The sequence below is a fragment of the Notolepis coatsorum genome, assembly GCF_963971535.1.
Source record: "Notolepis coatsorum genome assembly, chromosome: 9".
Lineage (NCBI taxonomy): Eukaryota > Metazoa > Chordata > Actinopteri > Aulopiformes > Paralepididae > Notolepis > Notolepis coatsorum.
Window position 1 is genome coordinate 55,955,428 of NC_140173.1, and position 22,660 is coordinate 55,978,087.

A 22,660-nucleotide genomic window follows, 5' to 3' on the forward strand; every position below is an offset into this window, starting at 1 on the left:
GAGGAGAGAAACCTTAGAAGGGCCATTCAAGGGGGGATCTCCCTTCTTAGATGTTGGTGATAGTAGTGTTGCAGACGGACAGTTGGTAAGCATGCACTCATGTGTGTAGTGAAAGAACTCAAGAACTCAAGAACTGACTAATCACCGCTGATGGCGAAAATGATTGGTCAGTGTTGGTAGCCAATGAGTGTCTGCGTCCAACGGGGGGTGCAAATATAGGAAGTAGGTGAAAGTTGACGAGCGAAAAAAAATTGTGACTCAAGACTTCAGAACGCACGGTGGTGGATGGCCACTGAGGATTTTGGAACTCTTTTTTTTGGGACACTGTTTACTAAAACCTCTCTCAAGCACACATTTTTTGCTTTAGAAGTGAAATGATGTTGAGTAATGAAAGATATAGCTTACCAATGTACCAGTTGTACAATGTGTCTGTTGTTGCGATGTATTGAGGTCCATCGTTTGATTACATTATGCAAGTACTCATATTTTTGAGTAATGTTACATTTAGCAGGTCAATATGGGCATTATAGTTGCCTATTGGGCTTTGCCATGCTATTTGCAGCATATTTATGTTATGCTAAATGCAGTCCCTTTGTTTTTCTGGACAATATTGGTCATTTTGTTCATTTTATTTAATCTCTTTTTTTTTTTTTATTTTTTTTTTTTTAACTTTATTTTTTAGCATTTATCGCTTTTCTGGTCAAGCATGACCGACAGATACAGGGTGAAACGGGATATAGAGCAGGGGAAGACATTCTGGCAAATGACGGCGGGTCCGGGAATCGAACTCGGAGTCCACCATTTCAGCGTTTCCCCGACGCTGAAATAGCGCCGAGATATGCAGTGAGCTACTGGAGCCCCCCTTATTTAATCTCTTAACTTGCAATGGCCCATTCTCGGGCTGTCATGCCTGTCACCAAAAGTCACGGCACTTTGCGAGCATCTAGCGCAGGGGTGGCCAACCCGTGGCTCTTTGCCCACCAATGTGTGGCTCCTCCCTCCATTAAAAAAAAATATACCGGTATATATATAATATTTTGTTTTTTTTATTCATTCCATAAGACATAGAATAAACATTTACAGACTTTTCTTTTTTAAATGGTTCATTTGCATGTTCTTGGTATCTGATTCTAGGGACATCTATGGATCTCAGGGAATGTATTCCCAGTGTCAGAAATATTGTGTATGTTACTAGGCTTGAGTAAATTGTAATGAACCAAAGGAGAATATCAATTCAATTATATATATATATTTTTTTTTATCTTAGACTGTGAATAACACAATGCTAAAATGGACCAGACCTGAAAAATCTAAGCAAATTAATAAAGGGAAGATGATTAAACAGAAGGTTTTGTAGATACAGTACTGAATTCTGCCATCCGGACACATGCTATTTGAAATATGATTATAGAATATCAGGCCTATAAATTACCTTATTATGGCCAAGTCGCACATCTATGGATCGGGCCAAATCTCCCCTTTCCAATGGCAGAATTCAATCTGGATTTAGTATCACCAGGCGTGAAAAGTACAGTTACTTTTTTATAAGGTAAATTTCTCCAAAATGTTTCATCAGATTGCAACGCCGTTTTTTGCTAGACGTTCACAGAAAGGTAGAGAAACTAACCGTTCTGTATTATGGCAATAACGTTCAGGTTTGTGGGAGATAACCCTGAAAAATAAGAGAAATTTAAAAGTTTATCCAGAAGTCAGATGATTGACAGGGGCTGGCGTGAGCTGGGTAGGGTAGTTTTTCGAAATTCGAAAGTCCATCAAAAGCCCTGGGTCTCTTCCTTCAAAAGACTACACTCACTTTTGGCTGTGCCACTTCCTCCCGTCAATATGCGCCGGTTTCCGACTCAATGCCCTGAGATTTCTATAATCATATATTTCACTAATAACAGTTACAATCATTGGTAAACAAACGTAATGCTGAAAATATACACTTTGACTGCTGTTTTGACAGGGTTAGGGTCTTTACTCTTGGCTACATTTGAAAAGAAAACGCAACATTAATTCATACATTCTGTAGAGATGGATTTATGGCCTGATGTCATTTGCAGTCCAGTACCGGACTGATCGGGCTTAAGAGGTTAACCCTGTGAGGCCCAAATGAAAGACATTAGCAACATCAGAGGCCAGAGGGTGGGACCTATAAACACATGAAGGGTGCCGTGACTGAAAAAAAGGTTGAGAAACGCTGGTATATATGGTGTGGCTCTTTGTGGTACCACAGTAATTTTCTGGCTCTTAGTCTCTGACTGGTTGGCCACCCCTGGTCTAGCAGCTCTGGCTACATTTTTCGCCGAACATACAGTATGAATAACCGTTTGAAAGATCTACTTGTTGCCGTTCGAACGTCACCTCACTCGACCCGTGCCTCAGTTCTCGAGTTAAAGTACATGACAATATGTCATACGAGCGTCTTTTTACACGCCGCACATCAGATGACCACCCCGGACTCCCGACGCTCCAGAACTGCTAATCAAAACAAAGCAGCACGTATAGCGCTTCGCTGCGAGTACAGAACTAATGTTGCAGCGATGCACTGTTGTTTAACTTGGTTACTTGTCAAACATAAATTACTCTGCTCACTCCTTGTATTCACTAGGAATATTCTTGTTACAAAGATCCCCTCAATTTTATATAACAATTTATCTATAAGTCTTGACAGACACAACCATTCCACCAGACATGCTTCTGCACGAGGTTTTACACTTCCAAAAGTGAGGTCGAATGCAATGAAGCGAACTGTCATGTTCCGTGGTATGCAGGAATGGAACTCTTCCCAGACATGTTAAGCAGGAGAATAGTAAATGTCATTTCAAAATCGTGGTAAAACAACATTTTCAACCAAAGAAATTGACATTCCCTAATAGATAGTGTGTACGTAAATGAAAATGTATGTGTCTGATAAAGAGATAGGTATATATGGATGAAAAGGCACGTGTCTGATAGGGATATATTATTAAAATATTGTATAATTGGCTGATATAAACATAGATAATGTATGTAAAAGCTAAATAGTATATTATGCTCAGGGGAGGAAATTAGGCCACTTTACTCGCCAAATGCGAGTATTTTTTACGTTTGGCGAGTAATTCATGAAGAGCACTCGCCAGTCTGGCGAGTACTAGTAATTACAAAACAAAACAAAAAAATCATTCTGCAATCTGCTGATTCGCTCACTGGCACAAGCCGAACTCTGACTCCCCCCTTGATTCCTCCCATTTGCGCCTCATAATAATCCAACCATAACCAATGAACATCATCGTTGTACAGATGCGCTCTAAGCTCCTCCAATGAACACTCATTTTCTAGAAGATGCCGCCCATCTAGGGGAAGTGGACAGATCACTGCGCGCGGACCTACAGACTCCTGCCACCGGCTTGACAACGTAGACAAACTTAGACAAAAACACATCAGTGGATGAAAATAAGGGATCTAGGTGAAAGTTGACGAGAGAAAACCAGAAGTGAATCACACTTCAGAATGAACGGCCGTGGATGAAGAAATGGATTTTGGACCCATTTCTGAACGGATCTTTATAAAATGTTGACCTGTACTACATAAGACTTCAGGCTATGGAACCGCAGTGTTTTCAAGCTTATACCTCTATGCTGGAATATGGAATCTTGCAACCACTACAGAAGAATGTGAGTACACAAGTTCAACTCAAGTTCAGACTACAGTTACTCTATTTCATTAGCACTATTAGTGATTTTCCTTTTTTGCATTAGTAACTTCAGAATGTTATCTTTCAAAAGAGACCAGGCCCATGCATGGGCTATAAGTATAAAGTTAAGCTTTGCAAAAAAAAAAAGTATGCAGTCCTCAAGTTTAAGTAAAAAAATTTCCACTTTTCTGGGTGCAGAAAGAGGCAGGCAGGCAGGCAGAAAAGTGGCCATTTATCTTTTTTTACTTTAGATGTGTTGGTTTATAGACAATAACGCAGCGTAACGCCGACAGATGGCTGTAGAATGTGTTGAGACATGCAACACAGGCGGGGCGTTGGAACTTTAAGAGGTTAAAACTATTCAGGATATGGCGGGTTATGGCATCCACAAGTAAGATATGAACATTTTGCCTGATGGTAGCGGAAAGAGGAAAGGTCATCAAAATCAATAGGCTTCCTCCTCTAGGAGTGGCGACAGTGGCTCAGGAGGTAGAGCGGTCGTCTGGTAATCTGAAGGTTCCCGGTTCGATTCCCGGTTGTCCCGGGCAGCGTGGCGAAGTGTCCTTGAGCAAGACACTTAACCCCCAATTGCTCCCGATGAGCAGGTTGGCACCTTGCATGGTTGCATCTGCCGTTTGGGTGTGTGAATGTGAGGAACAAAAATAGTTTAGAGCTTTGGATTAAAGCACTATTTACCATTTAGGAGTCATAAATGTACACAGCAAATTTGAAAAGATTTTAATGAAAGCTATTCAGAGTTATGGAACTGCTGCGGTCGGTGGACACAGTCGCTCAGGGATATAATTATGAAACATTAATTTACATTGACTGGTATTCAGGAGTGTATACGCAGGTATGCGGTAAACCTCCCCACTGACCCATTTCTCAAGGGATTTAAAGTATAGCTATAACCTTACCAGCTAATAACTTGACAAATACAGGAAGTTGGGATAAAAGTGTACTCACCTCCCGTCAGCGCCCACCTCTGAACTACCTCTTCACCACTAGTGCCATTCCCTATTAACTAACTAAAAGCAACACTTTGTACTATAGATATAAACAAGTACCTAAATGTCCAGTTGTAGTCGTCAGACACCCTCTCCATCACATCGAACACAGGTCCTGGTAGGCTGCATATGGGCCGGTTCCAGTTGTCTCGTACCCTCATGTACAGGTTGCGTGTGTAGAAGTTCTCAAAATCTTGATAAAGCGGTATAAAATCCTGAGAGCAGATAGAACATGTTTAACACAACCACCACAGAAAGCAGTTACCGTAATTCCTCTAATAGTAACCGGGTCTCAAATACAAGCCGGGTCTCTATTAATGGCCGGGTGCGCTCTTGAGCTAAGCAATTATAAGCCGGCCTCCTAATACAAGCCGGGTTACTACTGAGCTGCATACTGAGCTAGTTACTTGATTTCACTTTGAAAACGTTGAAATGACCAGTGACCACCTGTAATTGCACCGTTTACTATTTCATACAGTACTTGGTTTCAATAAATGAACCCAGTACATTTTACTGGGTTCAAACTGACACAAAATGTTGATTTATTCATTATGATCCGTTTGAAAATTTGAAATATAGGCCTCCCTCTTATACAGGCCTCCTCCTAATACAAGCCTGGTACCCGCTACAGTTGAAACAAATACAAGCCGGGGTTACTATTAGAGGAATTACGGTACATCAGTTTTTCCCAAACACAAGATTTATTTTGTGGGGCCAGACAGGCCAATGAATAGTGCTCCCAAACTGACACAATAACATTATTAACAGCACTTCTTGTGTTGCATGTACAGTCCTTTCCGCTACTCTATTATGTATTTTTGCCTGCCAAGCTGCCACTACATGCATATGAGCCTTTGCCTTCATAAACAAATGAAGCATGCACCCAGAGATGGTGTAGTACTGCCACCACTAATGCTAATGCTAATCAGATGTATGTACAGAGTTGTAATATTAATATGTACAGTTATACGGGTATAAAGACAATTATGGTAGTGGCCAGCAGCTTAACCTGTTAAGCGCTATTTTCTGAAGATCCGCCTAAAAATACATACCTAAGTAAATGGAAGATTGCTCCACTTCTACAAGGTCCATCTGCATGTTCTTGGTATCTAGGGACATCTATGGACCTCAGTAAATGTATTCCAATTGTCAGAAATATTGTGTCTGTTACTAGGCTTGAGTAAATAAATTGTGAACAAAGGAGAATATAAATTAGGATTTTTCTTTGCATCTTTGACAGTGAATACCATGCTAAAAATGACCAGATTTGAAAAACTGCCACTGAGCCCATGCAGCACCTTCTTGAGATCACGTGTATAAAAAAATAAAAATAAAAAAAAAAAATCTAAAGAAATTAATAAAGGGAAGATGATTAAACAGAAGGTTTTGTAGATACAGTATTGAATTCTGCCATCCGGACACATGCTATTTGAAATATTATTATAGAAAATATAATACCAGGCCTATAAATTACCTTGTTATAGCCAACTTGCACATCTATGGATTGGGCCAAATCAACTCTTTCCAATGTGAGAGTTCAATTTGGATTTAGTATCACCAGGCGTGCAGGAAGAACAGACAATGAAATCTACTGTAAATAGTTACTTTTTTTATTATGGAGTTCCATTCTTATAATGGATATGGCTCCGCCATTTTGGATCGGATTGCAACAGGGATTGTTGCTAAATGTTCACAGAAGGTAGACAGTACACTAACTGCGCTCCAATATATGCCAATAATGTTCAGTTTTGTGGTAGATAATCCAAGAAATAAAAAATTATAATCAGGAAGTAATTTGCTTGCAGGAAGCTGGAATCGGCTGGGAAAGGTAGTTTTTCGAAATGTCAACGCTCATTGAGAGCTGTGGGTGCCCTCTCCTCATTATGACTACAAAACCTTTAGCAACGCTAATTCAAAATGGCAGATATTCGCTAAATTATAAAGACATTCCATAAACTAAAATCTCACTAATAACACTAACACTTTGACTGCCCAAGGTTAATTCATTATTAGTCCCTTGAATGCCCAGGGCCACTTCAATGTTAACGTTAATATCGCCTAATCTATGTTTTAAATTATGGCTATGTGTCTAATCTGCCCGTCGCTTATCAAAGACTCGTTTTCCAGTCAACATTGTCAAAGCAGATTTTTTTTTATCGCTTCATTTCTGTGGATTGTTTTTTTATCGCTTCATTTCCGTGTTCTACCATTATGAAAAGCACTCTGTTTCACTGAAAAGATTCCCCGATAATCGCCTTTTCTTGGAATATTCTAGAATGTTGTCATTTGTCAGCCTATTTATGAATCGTTTTTAAATAAACGCTAGATGATCGATAGTATATGTGTATGCATGCACGCTCGTGTCGTGCGCCGATAATCGCTGCTCCTATTTCCTGACGGCGCGCACAGTCTAACAGCGATATCACATAAATGCTTATATATCCATGAAAACTGATCTGATTATCCTTAGACTGGTAACATAGATTCCTTACCTGAGATCAGATGGTATTCAAATGAGTTATTCCAATTCCTGATCGCCATTCGAAAAAATCGCTCCTTTTAGTGATCCACCGTGATACTGTATAACACATCCCCGATGCTCCATGAGTCCAGCATGAAGCTGGTAGACGCCTGTTGCATGAGTGAGAAGTAAAATGTGGAGTGCGGGTTTCTTTTTCCCATTAATTTTCATTGAGTTCAATCCAAAAGGGAGACGATAGGGGGCGCTTTTTTCACATCTGAGCGCCGGGGGTGCCTGGATGCGTGTTGCTTTTTAACAGCGGAGCAATGCAAGAATGTGACAATTTGACCATGTGACCGCGGCAACGCGGGAGAGCGGCAGTGTGGAAATAGGCTGTCTCTAAGACAAACTCTAACCTTAACCAGCTCCTTAACAGCGCCTAAACTTAACCGTTCTAACCTTAACCAACTCCGAAACAATGCCTAACCTTAACCTTAACCATGCCTAACCTTAACCTTAACCATAGAAAGAATATTGCCATTCTCTAAGACAAACTCTAACCTTAACCAGCTCCTTAACAGCGCCTAAACTTAACCGTTCTAACCTTAACCAACTCTGAAACAATGCCTAACCTTAACCTTAACCTTAACCATGCCTAACCTTAACCGGCGAAAGAATACACGTTAACACTTTGACTGCCGGGACACGTCTTTAGACGTCTTTCCTGGCCATGCTAAAGTTGCCGGGGGACGCTGTACAGCGTCCTTATATCAATATTTCAAAAATCTGCGATCGGATTCATAATGTCCCTCCGCTGGCCTGAGATCCACCAGCAGGACCCACTGAGCTCTCTGGCGGTTCAGGAGCGCCATCTGGTGGCCGATCGGCGCAACCGCTTAACAGGAAGCGCAGTAGAGGTTGTGCTAGACGTCCGTATTGCTTCCGGCCACTCGGTATAGGTTCCGGCACTCTAGCTCGTCACACTACATAGCGATCGATTGCCAATAACTCGATAAACAACATGATTTGGACGTATATACCATTATACAAGCTGGAGATGGACCGGGTAATAATATATCCCATAATGATAAAATTTCTACTCGACGATGATCGCCCAACGGCGCGCGGAGACTGGGGTGAGTTTCAGCGTGTAACGTTACCATCTTCGATACTAACTGCTTTTATCAACATTTGACCCACATTAGATGATTGGTATAACGCTGCCCACGGAATTATAAACGCCCCCTCGCCCATCCGGTCAACATCAGATGACATGTAGTAACTTCTAGAAGTACGTCTAGTTGGAATTTTTTATATCGCGCTGATTGCCATCAAACTGTATTTCATCATCAATATAATGCATTTGGGGCTATATATCACGTTCTGGAGAAAGCTGCAGAAAGAGATGAAAACATACTTATACATTAGACCATACTTTACTATGAATATGTGAATGAAAAAGTTTAACGTTGCTACACAATGAACAATACATATAGGACTTTGAATGGGCCCTAATAATGGCAATGTAGCAATAGAATTTAAAAAGTTATAGCCCTGCAAAGAAGGGGACTTTCTCCATAGACAAATAGCGCTGGCAATCTATGGTATATCATTAATTTAACCCAAGGCAACCAAAGTGTTAAAAAAAAAATCATGTTAAAAAAAAAAATGTCATGGGATTCAAACTCATCAACAACGGACCGCAGGACCGCTGCGCTGCCAGGTGAGCTGAGCGGCGAATGAAAATCATGGCGGATTAGGGCGGTTACATAATTCCGCAAGCTCTGCCGCTCCGCTCTGCGGTTGCCGCGCCTGCCGCGGGGCGTGTCGCAGCCAATCAGGGAAAACGCGGAAGCAACGGCAGCACTGCTCCGCTGTTATTAAGCAATAGGCGTCCCGGATCTCCAACGATAGACTCGCTTGATGCAATATGATTTCAGATCGCTAATAAAAAACGAATAAAACGAATATTCTCGTGAGTGGGCATTCAACCCGCGGGGGGTAAACACGAGAAAACTCGTGGATGGCATTCAAAGTGTTAACCTATTGGTAAACAAACATATTGCTGAAAATATACACTATGACTGCTGTTGTGACATGGTTAGGGTCTTACTCTTGGATACATTTGGGGGGGGGGGGGAAACGCAACATTATGTCATACAGTCTAGACTAGAGAGATTGATTTATGTCGTGATGTCATCTGCGGTCCGCCGGCGGGGGAAAAAAGGTTAGTATCAAGTAGGGCTGACCCCGATTAGTCGACTAATCAATTGAAAGGAGCCGTAGTCGACTGTCAACCTCTTAGTCGATTGCAAAAAAATATATATATCTAACTTTTTTCCCCCCCCTCACTTCCCCCCCCCCCCCGTATTTTTCTCCCATCCCAATTTAGTCGTTATGCCAATTCCCTTCCTGGTCGTTGCGCTCATTTTCCCCCCACTGTCGGCCTAGGGAGGGTGAAGACTATCACATGTCTCCTCCGATACATGTGGAGTCAGCCAGCCGCTTCTTTTCACCCGACAGCGAGGACTCTCACTGGGGGAATGTAGTGTGTGGGAGGATCACACTACCTCCCCCAGATCCCTTCCCTGCTGAACAGGCACCCCGACCGACCAGTAGGAGTCGCTGTTTACAACGACCAGGACACATACCCCACCGGCTTCCCACCCGCTAACACTGCCAATTGTGTTAGTAGGGACGACTGACCAAGCCGGAGGTACTGCTGACAGCTGGATTCGATCCCAGAGTCTCTGCGGTGGTAGGCAAGTGCTTAGTCCACTGCACTACCCTACCCAGCCGCCCATATTATAATATATATTTTTTTATGTATTTTGTATCATTCTTTCCAAAAGCAAAGAGGCCTAGAAGCGTGGCTAGTGCTAATGGCGCACATAGCAGCGAGGCTAACTGCCTAAGAAAACACTGAAGGCACTGAAAGAGGATTTCACCCATCTAATGAACACACTAGAGTAGACAAATATCAAGATGTATCCATCAGTGGACCAATTGCATGCTTTAGCAGAGGACAAGGAGCCTTCAGTCGACTCCTTCAGACATTAACTAATTCGGGGCCAGACCCGAGATATCTCGGGTTAACTCGCCAGCGGTTGGGCACCAGACCCGAGATATCTCGGGTTTTGGTCGTTATTTCTTTTATTCGATATTTCCATTCATTACAGGCACACGGACTCTGAGTTAACATGGGGAATCATCCTTAGAATGCCAAAGTGCAATACCGGCCGCATCCACCCAGGTGGCAGTATCGAGCACCCTTTGAAACATATATTGGCCTGTGCGTCGATCAAAAGTCTCCGGTCGGACTTTTCTTTGTCGGGCAAGTGGAGCGGGTGTCCCGATCGGATTGAGAAGCGTGAAATGCTCCCGATGCATGATGTGTGGCGGATTATGTTGGCGACACGATCAACACCAATACTGGGACTCACGATCAGATAATTGGAATATTGTTTTTGGGGTACATCCTAGGGGTGGACGGTATGGTCTAAAATTTATATCACGGTATAATTTGAAGCATAGACGGTAACGGTATATATCACGGTATCAGTGTTTCCGTTAGAATAATTTTTTTTGCCTGATAGGCAGGCTATATAAAGAATGACATCCTCAAGGCATGTAGATTTATAATATTTTAACTTAAAACTAGGCTACTTTAGCGTATAAAGTCATTATATTCCAAATAAAATAAGTCCCGAGTCGAGACTCCGTGCTGCTCCCATTGCAAACAGCAGGGCTGGATTTTGCTAGAAGCATATGTAGCTGCAGAGCCGCAGAGCCAGTGGCTCTTTCAGGTCGTTCAGCCGTTTTGTGGGGGGGCGCTGTTGAGCGGGCCTGTGACCAGACCTGAAAGAGCCACTGGCTCTGCGGCTCTGCAGCTGCATGCTATTTCGCAAATCCACTGCTGCAGCCGTCCTCCCGTCGTTATCATAACACTACACACATATCATAATGTTTACAGCAAACTGTAGTTGATCACCAGGTATGTTTTATTAACGTAGAATAATTCATATAAGAAAAACGATAGGTACGATCTCTTACCTTTCTCCACTGGTTAAAAATGCCAGGAACTGAAATTGAAACTTGCTGTGCGCCGCGGTGATATGTGTTTATTATGAAATGACAATTGCGTGTTGACACGCCCAGTGCGCCCGCTGTGCGAAGCCTCCTAAATAACTTTTTCCAGTTTGCACATATCTATTATCTATGACTAATTCGATCTATTTTTAGGGGCAAATGCGATTGAAATAGTCGCGCTGTGGTTACATGACGTCATTGCTATTTTAGAGCTGCACTACCGGTTACACGGTATAGTCAAAATCCATACCGTAGAGTAAATTCATACCGTTTATACCGTATACCGTTTATACCGTCCACCCCTAGTACATCCTAGTGAAGGTAAGGGCTATATGGTATCAATCCTGCTGTGATCCAACCATGACTTCGATCACAACATGTGTGTAACGTTACTCCACAACATGTGCCGTTGGTGACGATCAAAGCATCAAAAAACAAGCGCCCCCCCCACACTTTCATGCATTCATGATGAAACATAATATCGATATAGATTTGATTTCTAAATAGCGTGTACAGGCGAGAAACGGCAACGTTTTTAGTGAAATGCACGTATTGCTGCATAGCGTCGTTTTCTGGGATTAGACAGGATTACTCTAAAACTATACTCATATTCACCACGGTACAAAACGGGAATGTATGGATGAAAAAATTATTTCTCTAACACATATTGAACGATAGTCTATGTCAAATGGGCCATAGTATTGTATCCATAGCTATAATATAGAATATAGTTATAGCCCTGCAAACACAGCCACTTATTCCTATCTCTTAGAGCAGTGGGGGTCCGCCAGGGGGCGCAGGGGGTCCACCAGACCACAGATGATTTGAGGTCTTTTTTTTTTTTTTTTTTTTTTTATAAAATTTTTTTCATTTCAGAGAAATATTAGCATATTTTTATCATCAGAAGCATGAATAGTCTCTCCACTACAATAAAAAATAAAGATAAATAAATAAACATCTAGACATGATTTTTGAACGTTAACAGTAGGCTACCGTGTAGCCGCTAAAACGCGAATCAGTTGACTGTATCACTTTCTGTAGCTAGCCTAGCACGCTAGTTAACTTTCTCGGCTCGTCTGCAGTCAGCCGCCAGAGGCGAAAATGTGTGACAAACGAAAAGGAGATGACGGCAGCTCATCTGCAAAAAAAGTTAGGACCTACAGCAATCGCGAAAATTACATCACCATGGGCTTCACTGAGGGACCAGACAAACGACCTGAGTGTGTGATTTGTGGAGAAAAGTTGGCAAACTCGAGCCTGAAGCTGAAGAGACATCAGGCGTCTAAGCACCCAGAAACCGTTGGGAAGGATCCAGACTTTTTTCGGAGGAAAGAACAGTCTCTCAAGGCGAACAAGCCTGTTGATGTTAGAGTAGCGTGGAGCAGGGGTGGCAGTGATTTACAGAAGGCTACCGAAGCCTCCTTTGAGTGTTCGCTTTTAATTGCAAAAGCAAAGAAACCGCACAATGTTGGCGAGCAGCTCATCAAACCAGCCTGCATCAAAATGGTTTAGAAACTGTGCGGCCCACAGGTGGCGGATAAACTAAAATCAGTACCACTCTCGAACAATGTAGTGAAAGACCGAATTGATAAGATGTCAAGTGATTGCGAGCAGCAGCTGTCAGAAAAGCTTAGAAAAGGTCCATTTGCCATACAACTTTATGAAACTACAACTGTCGCAGACGAGGCTGTGCTCATCGTTTATGTGCAATATATCGAAAATGAGGATCTGAAGCAGGACATTCTCATGTCAGTCAACCTTACTACCACCACTCGAGGTGAGGATATTTTTACTGCAGTGGATTCTTACTTCATTCAACATAAATGCAAACCGTTCACCATTAGGGCCTGATTTGAGAGGATGAATACAGGATTTGAATATTGGCCAACATTTTGAAATACATATAGTGCAAGATTAGATTTGTTGATTGAAGGCACAAGTCAAAGAAGCATAGTGGGTCTAATTATGATGCATATGCCTGTGTATAAGCAGTTTGTTTTATGGTATTTTATTAGGAGGGGGGTCCAGGAATTTCATCAGAGATGTTTGGGGGTCCCTGGGGGAAAAAAGGTTGGGAACCCCTGTCTTAGAGCTTGGCATGGTAAATACAAACGATGCTCAACTAACTGCATGGCGTCCATTGAGTTAAGCACCCCCCACAGCCCAAATGAAAAAAAAAAAAAAAAAATTACTTTTTTTTTGCATTCAGGGGGGTAGTTGACTATTAGTCAACTATTGGCCAATCAAAGTAGACTATCCAAATCCTTAGTCGGGGACAGCCCTAGTTACAACTAAAGAAATTCTTAGTCAACTAATGGATATTCTTGACAATTCGATTTGTTGATTTTAAAATCAACAAATCTGTAATTATGTTTCCCACATGCAACTGAGGGAACCTTTTAAATGTAATACTTACCAGAGATGCGTTTATTATCCCCCTGTACCGTCTATATCCTGTTTAACAGAAGCATCACGAGGGGAAGATATCAAATAACGAAGACTTAATTCTGCAATTTCTGGACTTAATATCCGGTATGATAAGATAGTCTCTCCTGTTTTCCACTGCCAACGCCTTATCTCAGATCTCAAGAGGATAGAAGCACAGGAGGAAAACACACTTAAGAGTCCACTGAGAATTCATTAAGTCTTCAGCAGGTATACTGTTGTGTCTCTCTCTCACCCATGGCAACATGAAGTGCAATAGGAACAAGCCAGGGGAAGCATGAAGGGGGAGGAATAACTGGAGGAGAGGTATAGTTGAATAACTAGAGGTATATGTACCTTAGGCCTGTATGTGTGGCTAATAGACACCTAATGTAATCTGTGTGTGTGTGTGTGTGTGTGTGTGTATACTAAGGCTGTCCCCGAACCCTGTTTTTAGGGTTTGAACGTTCGCCAGGGTTTATCGAACGAACGTTCGAACGTTTGTTTTTAAAAAAAAATGTAATTATTTTTTTAATTTTTTTAACACTATGGTCGCCAAAAACGCCTTACCACGTCATTCCCCGCCATGCTCATTCTGCCAAAGACGCCGTACCACGTCTTTGATATCAATATTTCAAAAATCTGTGATCGCAATCATATTTCTCCCCCGGAGACTTGAGATCTACTGTTGATCCCCTCTCAACTCGATACTTGATGTTGAATGGGCCATAGTAATGTCAATTTAGCAATACAATTTAAAAAGTTATAGCCCTGCAAAGAAGGGGAACTTCTCCATAGACAAATAGAGCTGGCGTGGGATGGTTTATTCTGAATATAAGCCTGGCGACCAAAGTGTTAATAATAATTTTTTTTTATTGTATTATTATAGATCCTACGGAGGGCGGCATTGCATAGTCTATTGGTGAAACAAATTTTGTTTACAGTGGTGGCTGTTCATGTAAACATGTAATTAAACAAAGCACTCAGAAGAAAATAAACAAGCTACTGCATCAAAGTTACTACTTATGATAAACAAAGGCATTCGGTTTGTGGCATTAACGTTAGGCAGTGCAGTCTCTTGGTTACATCTGTGGACAGTTAGTGTTACACGTTCAATAACATCAGCATATTATTTACCCGAACATAGCAAGTAGCAAGCATTACTCGTTCATACTAGCTCAGTTCCTTCCGTTGCTCAGAGCCCTGAGTTGTACCCTTTCTGCAATCTGTTAATAAAGTTTTCAATCAGACACATGTATAGAAAGGCTTTGTTTTATTATAACATTCGTTGCAGTAAAATCATTATGCCTCGTTTGGTCATCCTCATCTACGTGGTCGGCGGGGAGCTAACGTATTAGCTACGGTAAGTTTGTTGTGGTTCTCGCAAGCAGATCAATGGCGCCATTCCCGGAAGTAAAAAAAGAATAAACGCTTGCCGATTGGTGGTAACAGCAGAGGCGGGTGCAAGCGGTGTGACGTAATTGGAAGAATCGCCTGTCAATCAAAATTGTTCTATTGCATTGGTTGAGAGCTCTGGTTGAGACAATAGTATCCAGCTGCAGCCCGGCAGACCATACTGGTTGAGCCGAGCGCCGCGCCTCTTCACATCGCCTCAACCCCGCGCGCCTCCTTTTTTTTCCGCACAGAACGTTGAAACCCATTAATTAAAGTCCGAATGTCAGCGTAACGAACGAACGTTCGGGCTCAGCCTTAGTGTATACACAACATACATTTCTGTATGTGGATGGGTGTGTACTGTACGTGTACCGGCTGAAGGAAAACCAGTCTTGCAGGCCAGGGTTTCCGTTAGAAAAAATTGTTGCCGGCCTCAGTGTCCGGTAGATTTCAATCTACCGGTCAAATGAGAGAAATTCCGGTCAGAGTTTATTGAGCTTAAAAACAATTGATAGGCAAAAGAATGACAACAAAACAAAATAATGACATCATCAAGGCATGTAGATTTATAATATTTTTACTTAAAACTAGGCTACTTTTGCGTATAAAGTCATTATATTCCAAATAAAATAAGTCCCGAGACTCGTGCTGCTGCCGACTTTAAATCAAATAGGTGTCTGTGGGCAGTCGCCCGACATTAATAAACAACAGTCTGTTATAATCACATTTTTATGAGCTAACGAATTCCGTTATATTGGACATTTGTATTAATTATATCAAGCGAAGAACTGAGAAATTTGGCAGAGAGAGACGGCAACATTATCGTGGGTTTGCGTGACGACTCTCTCTCTCTCCACCTCCCAATGACTTATTTGCGAGAGTATGTCGATGCAGAGCAGCAGATTCAGCTGTTATTGGCTCTTTTCTGGGGACCGCACAGCAGCGCCCCCCACCCAACATTGAATTGAAAATGGCTGAATTGGAGTACTGCTGGAGTACTGCATTGTGCTGCTGCTGCTCCGGCTCTGCAGCTTCACAAAAGTTCGCACACCCAGCACCAAGCTCTCGCTGACAACGTCGTTGTCATTATTAGAAGCAACGATGAAACAAATGTAATGATTGTTTCGTTCATCGCATAGGCTATTTAATTTTAGCCTATTTTAATACAATTCAAATAATCAAATTGTGCTTAGACTCAGGGAATTATTTTCACCGGACATTAAGACCGGAGAGATTAAATATGTCGGACTTCAACAGATTTTGCCGGTCAAATACCGGTAATTACCGGCTAACGGAAACGCTGTTGCAGGCATTAAGAGTTCAATGTCGGCCTACTGTATATTAGTTGGCAATACAATGTATTAACCTCTTAAGCCCGAGCGGTCCGGTGGTGGACCGCAAATGACATCACGTCATGAATCCATCTCTACAGAATGTATGAATTATTGTTAGTTTTTTTTTTCAAATGTAGCCAAGAGTAAAGACCCTAACTCTGCCAAAACAGCAGTCAACGTGTATATTTTCAGCAATAAGTTTGTTTACCAATGGTTTAAAGTGTTTAGTGAAATATGAGTTATAGAAATTTTGTCGGAAAAAGGCGAATATTGACGATAGGAAATGCACGCCGCCGCCATTTTGTTTGCAGTCCTGTGAGAGGAGACCCAGGACATTCGATGGGCTTTCGAATAAAAAGAATAACTACACTTCCTAGGTCATGCCAGCCCCTGTCAATCATCCGACTTCTGGATTGACTTTTTTTATTTCTCTTATTTTTCGGGATCATCTCCCACAAACCTGAACGTTATTGCCATAAAACACAATGCAATTAGTTTATCTACCTTTCTCTGAACGTCTAGCAAAAAAAGGGTTAATACGGTCTCTATTGATCGATTTCTTTATCATAAATCGATCAATAGAGACCGTATTAAATCCCCAATTATCATATAGGAAAAATACAGAAATGAGTATTGAGGATAAACAAAGTTATGTTATATTGTGTATGTAGTGCTGTACTATATTCACTGCCGTCAAGTGAATCAAGTTTTTTTTCTTGTAATCTTTTAATATAAGTAAAAGTATATTCTATATTGTAATACACTAAATTATGTTAAATCTAGTAAAAATTAATGGAAGAACAAATATAAATGTAAGGGGGTAGGGATCAATAAGCTTAGCTTCCCTCTACTCCTTTTTTGGACATGTCTGCTAACCAAACACATTGCTCTTGACCTTTTGTTTATAATTCCTTTTTTTCTTTTTTCTTTTTTATGTTTTTCTTTTAATGTTTTTTTTTTTAATTTTTTTTATGATTGTTTGGTTCGACGGAACAAGATATAGTGAGTTGTTTGGAGAAATATGGAGAATAACATGTCCAAAAATAAACTTTTTCATTCATTCATTCATTCATTCATTCATATCATTGGAAAGCCACACTCATTGGCTACAACCCTGTCCAAAATGTCTCGAGATCACCAAATGATTGACGGAGCTAGAGCCCCCGGAGGTCGGGGTGGTAATGTGTACTTTGGCGCATGCCTCACATATCAGCATGTAACTCGAGAACCGCTGAACAGATTTTGTCACCTGAAAGGGCAATTGACAGGCAACAAATAGGGCTTTAATTCTATCTATATATTGTATTAAAAGAAATGCACACCCAAGCCGCTAGAGGTCGGCAAAGTGGCGTGCCGCGAATCGTTCTCATGAGGGCCCACATGTTAAGGTTCTGTTTTTTTTTTTGTATTTTATTTTTTTATTATATTTTAAACAAACATATAAACAAACATGACAACACACGATAAGATATACAAGCATTAATTGTCAGGGCACATCCAATGAGATCACATTTTAGTTAGTTGTCTTATATAAGATATACCCCTAATACCTGTTATCTAAAAAACCTACACACATATGCTCAGCTCGAACCCCCCCCTCCCGGACCCCACCTTGAGAAGTACCTCCACTATCCCTCGCACCTAACCAGACACTACCATTATAAGCTAGCTTTTATTCTCTCCACCACTTCTAACCACATTGACATTTTGGATTCATTGAGACCCAGAATTCTTGCTGTAGATATTTCATGGTAAATTACATCGAGATATGTAAGAAACCAAACTTTACGGCACATTTTTTCCGGTTGAAACCAGCGTGATGCGATCAGCTTTTTGGCTACTGTGATACCCGATAAAACCAATCTCTTTAGCTGTGGATTCACTGCAAACTCAAAAACATCATTCAATAGTAATACCGAGGGGTGTACAGGTATATTCCAAGATACGAGTTTTGATATTTGTTGGGTCACATCTTTCCAGAATGCCTTAACTGGTGAGCAGTCCCAATACATGTGCATAAATGTCCCTTCGTCCCCATTTGTACATTGGGTGCATTTGGAATCTTGTTTAAGCCCCATTCGGCACAGTCTTATAGGAGTCAAGTATGTCCTGTGAATATAGTTAAGATTGATTTGTTGATGATCCGGGTTCCTTGATGTAAGTCGGACATTTGCCCAGGCTCCTTGCCAATCAAAGTCATTTTCCAGGTCTGGTATATCCCTCCTCCAGACATAGTCTAGTTGGAGGGTTTCATACGAGGACATTAGTAATTGATGATAAAATTCTGAAACAAAACCTCTCGATGTCTCTCTTGCGTAGAAGAATTTGTGGTATCTGTGGTGTTCAATTGGTCTGTCTAATGGAACACCGTGAGACTTCAAACATAGCTCTAACTGTTTGTGAAAAAGCCATGTGGACTTGGTGAGATTAATTTTTTTGCGTATTTCTTTATCACTACAAAAACCCTGTTTGTTAAAAACATCCCCTAATGAGTGTATGCCTTGCTCTTCCCATATAGGGAATCTTATAGGTCGTTTTCCAATTAAGAGTGCACTGTTATTGAATAAGGGAGTATGATTGTGCCATTTTTGTGGGTTAGGATTTTTTTTTTGTGATTCACGCCATATCCGGATCGCATGAGTAATTATGGGGCCACATTTTCGTTCACAGTGCTTGATTGGTAGTTTAGTGTATGCTATGTCCTTCAGTCTATGTGGGGCTACTATGTTTTCTTCTATTTTTCTCCAGGATGCTAATGCTTGGGAGTCAAACCATGTTGTCAATGGACTTAATGTGTACGCCTTAAAATATAGGAAAAAATCTGGAAATGCCATGCCACCATCTGCTTTATTTCTCTGTGCGGTGGATCTTTTTATACGTGGTGGTTTGTTATTCCAAATAAATTTGTATGTGGAGGAGTGTAATCTTTTCCAGTAACCCTCTGGAGGGGGTAACGGTAGCATTGAACTGAAGAAGTTGATTTTAGGTAGTACATCCATCTTAACTATTGATATCCGTGCTTGTACTGTGTTTTTAAGTTTTGCCCATCTATCAAGGTCGTCTTTGATTTTGTTTTGGATTTTTGTGTAGTTGTGCTTCACCGTTTGTCTTATGGTAGGGAATATTTCCAGTCCCAAGCATCTGAAATGTTTTACCATCGGTATCTGTCCTGGGAGGGTTGTATCTTTTTTTGCAGGGGTGTTAAGTGGAAGGAAAGCCGACTTCGGCAATGTGGTGTTGGGGTTTTGCATGAACAATATTACATCGTCCGCATATAAACTAATTTTTTGTTGTGTGCCCTTGATTACGTTAAGGTTCTGTTTTATAATTATTTGTTGTAGCCAAGAGTAAATACCATAACCCTATCAAAACAGTAGTCAGTGTATATTTTCATTTTTACCAATGTTTTATATGATTTACTGAAAATACGAAAAAATGCTAATTCTCTCTCTTATCGTAAAACCGCAAGGAAATGACTAAATCCAGATTCAACCCTGCCATTGGAAAGAAGAGCCTTTTCCCCATCCATAGATGTATGATAATAAGGCCATAATAAGGTCAAGGTCAAATATGAATTTATAATTAAAATCGATTATCATTTATTACTGTATCTACAAATCCTATTTAATCATCTTCCCTTTATTCATTTGCTTAGATTTTTTACACTTGATCTCAAGAAGGTGCTGCATGAGCTCAGTGAGCGAGCTCGGCTTGCTCACAATTGTAACATGGTGTTATTCACCGGCACAGATGCAAAAATAAATCATAATTTATGTTCTCCCTTTTTTCATTACAATTTACTCAAGCCTAGTAACAGACACAATATTTCTGACACTGGAAATACATACCCCCAGGTCCCTAGATGTTCCAAGATACCAAGAACATGCAAATTGGCCTTGTAAAAGTGGAGCAATCTTCCATTTACTTAGGCATGTACCTTTAGGCGAGATTTCTGAAAATAGGGATACAGCTTAACCGGTTAACCCTTTCACTGCCACACACCATAATGTTAACCCTTTACTATCACACAACAGACGGTCGGCAGTGAAAGGGTTAACCTTCTGTGTATTTTCGCAGTGAAAGGGTTAACCGTTTTGGTAGTGCGGCAGTGAAAGGGTTAAAAGACTTGCCGAGCTCAGTTTCTGGGCGCTCTCCTCATAGTATAGTTTGATACCTTTGATTTCTGTTTGCATTATACAACATGACACCCATACAATTTACAATGCATGTATCACTTACACTACTGATATCACCGACTTCTGAAGACCAACCTCAGAGAGGCCAAAGACAACTACAGGGGGAAGTTGGAGAGGAAACTCGAGAAATTATATTAAATCAGTTTGGACTGGAATGCAGACCATAACCGGCATTAAACCGGCAGGGGAGAGGTGGACAGGGCTAATGAGCTAAACCTGTTTTACAACAGTGTTGACACAGCAGCCCGGCCCCCCTGGTGTCCTGGGTTGTTGACTATCTGACGGGCAGACCACAGTATGTGCGCCTACAAAGCTGTGTCAGACAGACTGGTTAGCAACACCGGGGCCCCGCAGGGGACAGTCCTCTCTCCCTTCCTCTTCACCGTCTACAGCAATGACTTCCACTATCGTAAGGCTGTCCCCGAAGCCTGTTTTTGGGATTCGAACTTCGTCAGGGTTTTTCGAACGGACGTTCGAACCTTCGTTTTTAATATAAAAAAAAAAGAAAAATCTCAAACTAAATCCTCAATTTGAATAAAGTGATTAATCTGATTAAATTAGTATTTTTTTCCCTTATTAAATCAACTTTCCAGACCCAGAGCCAGCCCAGGGAGAAGCCCCAGCCCAACTAAATCAACTTTATTTAATGAATATAACTCATCAGTTATAATATTAGTGTAGCCTAATCTTTACCTGCAAGTTGCAACTGTGAAGAAAAACCCCATTGGTTTAAACAGAATGAATAAAAAAAAGAAAAAATAATTATACATTTTTTTTTATTCGAATGTTGATATCTGTGACCCCGTTTCCATCAGGGGGGTCGATGTGGACACGATTGAGGATTACAAATACCTCGGTGTACACATCGACAATAATCAGAATGGGTCAAAACACGCAGAGGCACTTACAAGATACACTACACCACTAAGGCACCCATGTACATACTTCCCAAAGGTCAGTGAATACCACGACCACACCAGAGGGAGTTCCACAAATCATGTTCAACCCAGATTCGGCTAAAACAAGGGACTAAACACGTTTCACAATTATGCCACAGCAATGTGGAACGCCCTACCCACAGCCGTAAAAAATGTGAATCCCTACCCACCTTCAAAACCGCTCTCAAAGAGCACCTACGGGAGGCTACAATTAGAAACTGGCCCCCGTAAATGTCCAAACCCCCCCCTATGCTTGCACGTTGCACCCCCCTCCATCCCTCGTGATGAATAAAGTATTTCTATTCTATTCAGGGGATCGCAGCCGAGAACACTTTGGCCATTTACAAACACCTTTTCACGCGCTCAGGTGTCCAAAGAAATCTATCGTAAGTTTCCTCTTACAAGGTTATTCAAGAGGAAACTTAACAATCCGGATTAGATTCTTGAATGCATTTCTTTCAAAAGGAAGTCATTAATGGACATTAGCTATAGTATATAGCTCAGCAGCTGTAATATAATTATTTTAATATTTCTTATTATTTACATTTCAACAGCGTCAAAATATGAATTTAAATTATAATTAAAGAATTGTATAAAGAATTGTCCATGTTCTGTCATCTAATCATATATTCCATTACCTTTCCTATGGGTATCGAAGTCAAAATGTTGGTAACGTGACAACACTACAACATACAAAAGCAGCTGGACACCTATATCCGTTGCGTCTAGTAGGCATGGGCCAATGTGTGATTTTGGTGGTATGTGCTATTGCAGATGTGTATCCCTACACGCACACGCGCATGCACAGTATAATATGCATGTAATAAATAGATTGTTAATTAACAAAAGAAATTTCACTGTGCTCCTCAATTTCTTTGTGTGCTCCTACATTTCTTTGTCTCCTTGGGGAAAAGGTTAGCGTAGAGCCCTGCTTAGAGCTGCCGCGGTATTGATGTTTTCCTTACCGCACAAATTTGCTAAATATTTCCTACCGCGCCGCGGCGCCGGTATTACCGCACAAAAAGTCTATTCTTTATAGCATATAAGTGTTATATAATTATACTTGTAGTTGTATTATCTGCGAGACATCGCCACCACGCAACAAGTCAAAATGCTTGCTATCTGCAAACAGCTCCATCC

General features: G+C 41.1%; 1 protein-coding gene across 1 annotated transcript in view; it reads right to left on the reverse strand.

Annotated features, from left to right (window-relative positions):
- The window catches only part of sptlc3 (serine palmitoyltransferase, long chain base subunit 3), a 154,603-nt gene that overhangs the window by 100,893 nt on the left and 31,050 nt on the right, over positions 1 to 22,660 (reverse strand). The window contains exon 3 of the mRNA XM_084321704.1: positions 4,744 to 4,898. Coding sequence (XP_084177830.1) covers positions 4,744 to 4,898 — 155 coding nt within the window. The remainder of the gene's footprint in view (positions 1 to 4,743; positions 4,899 to 22,660) is intronic.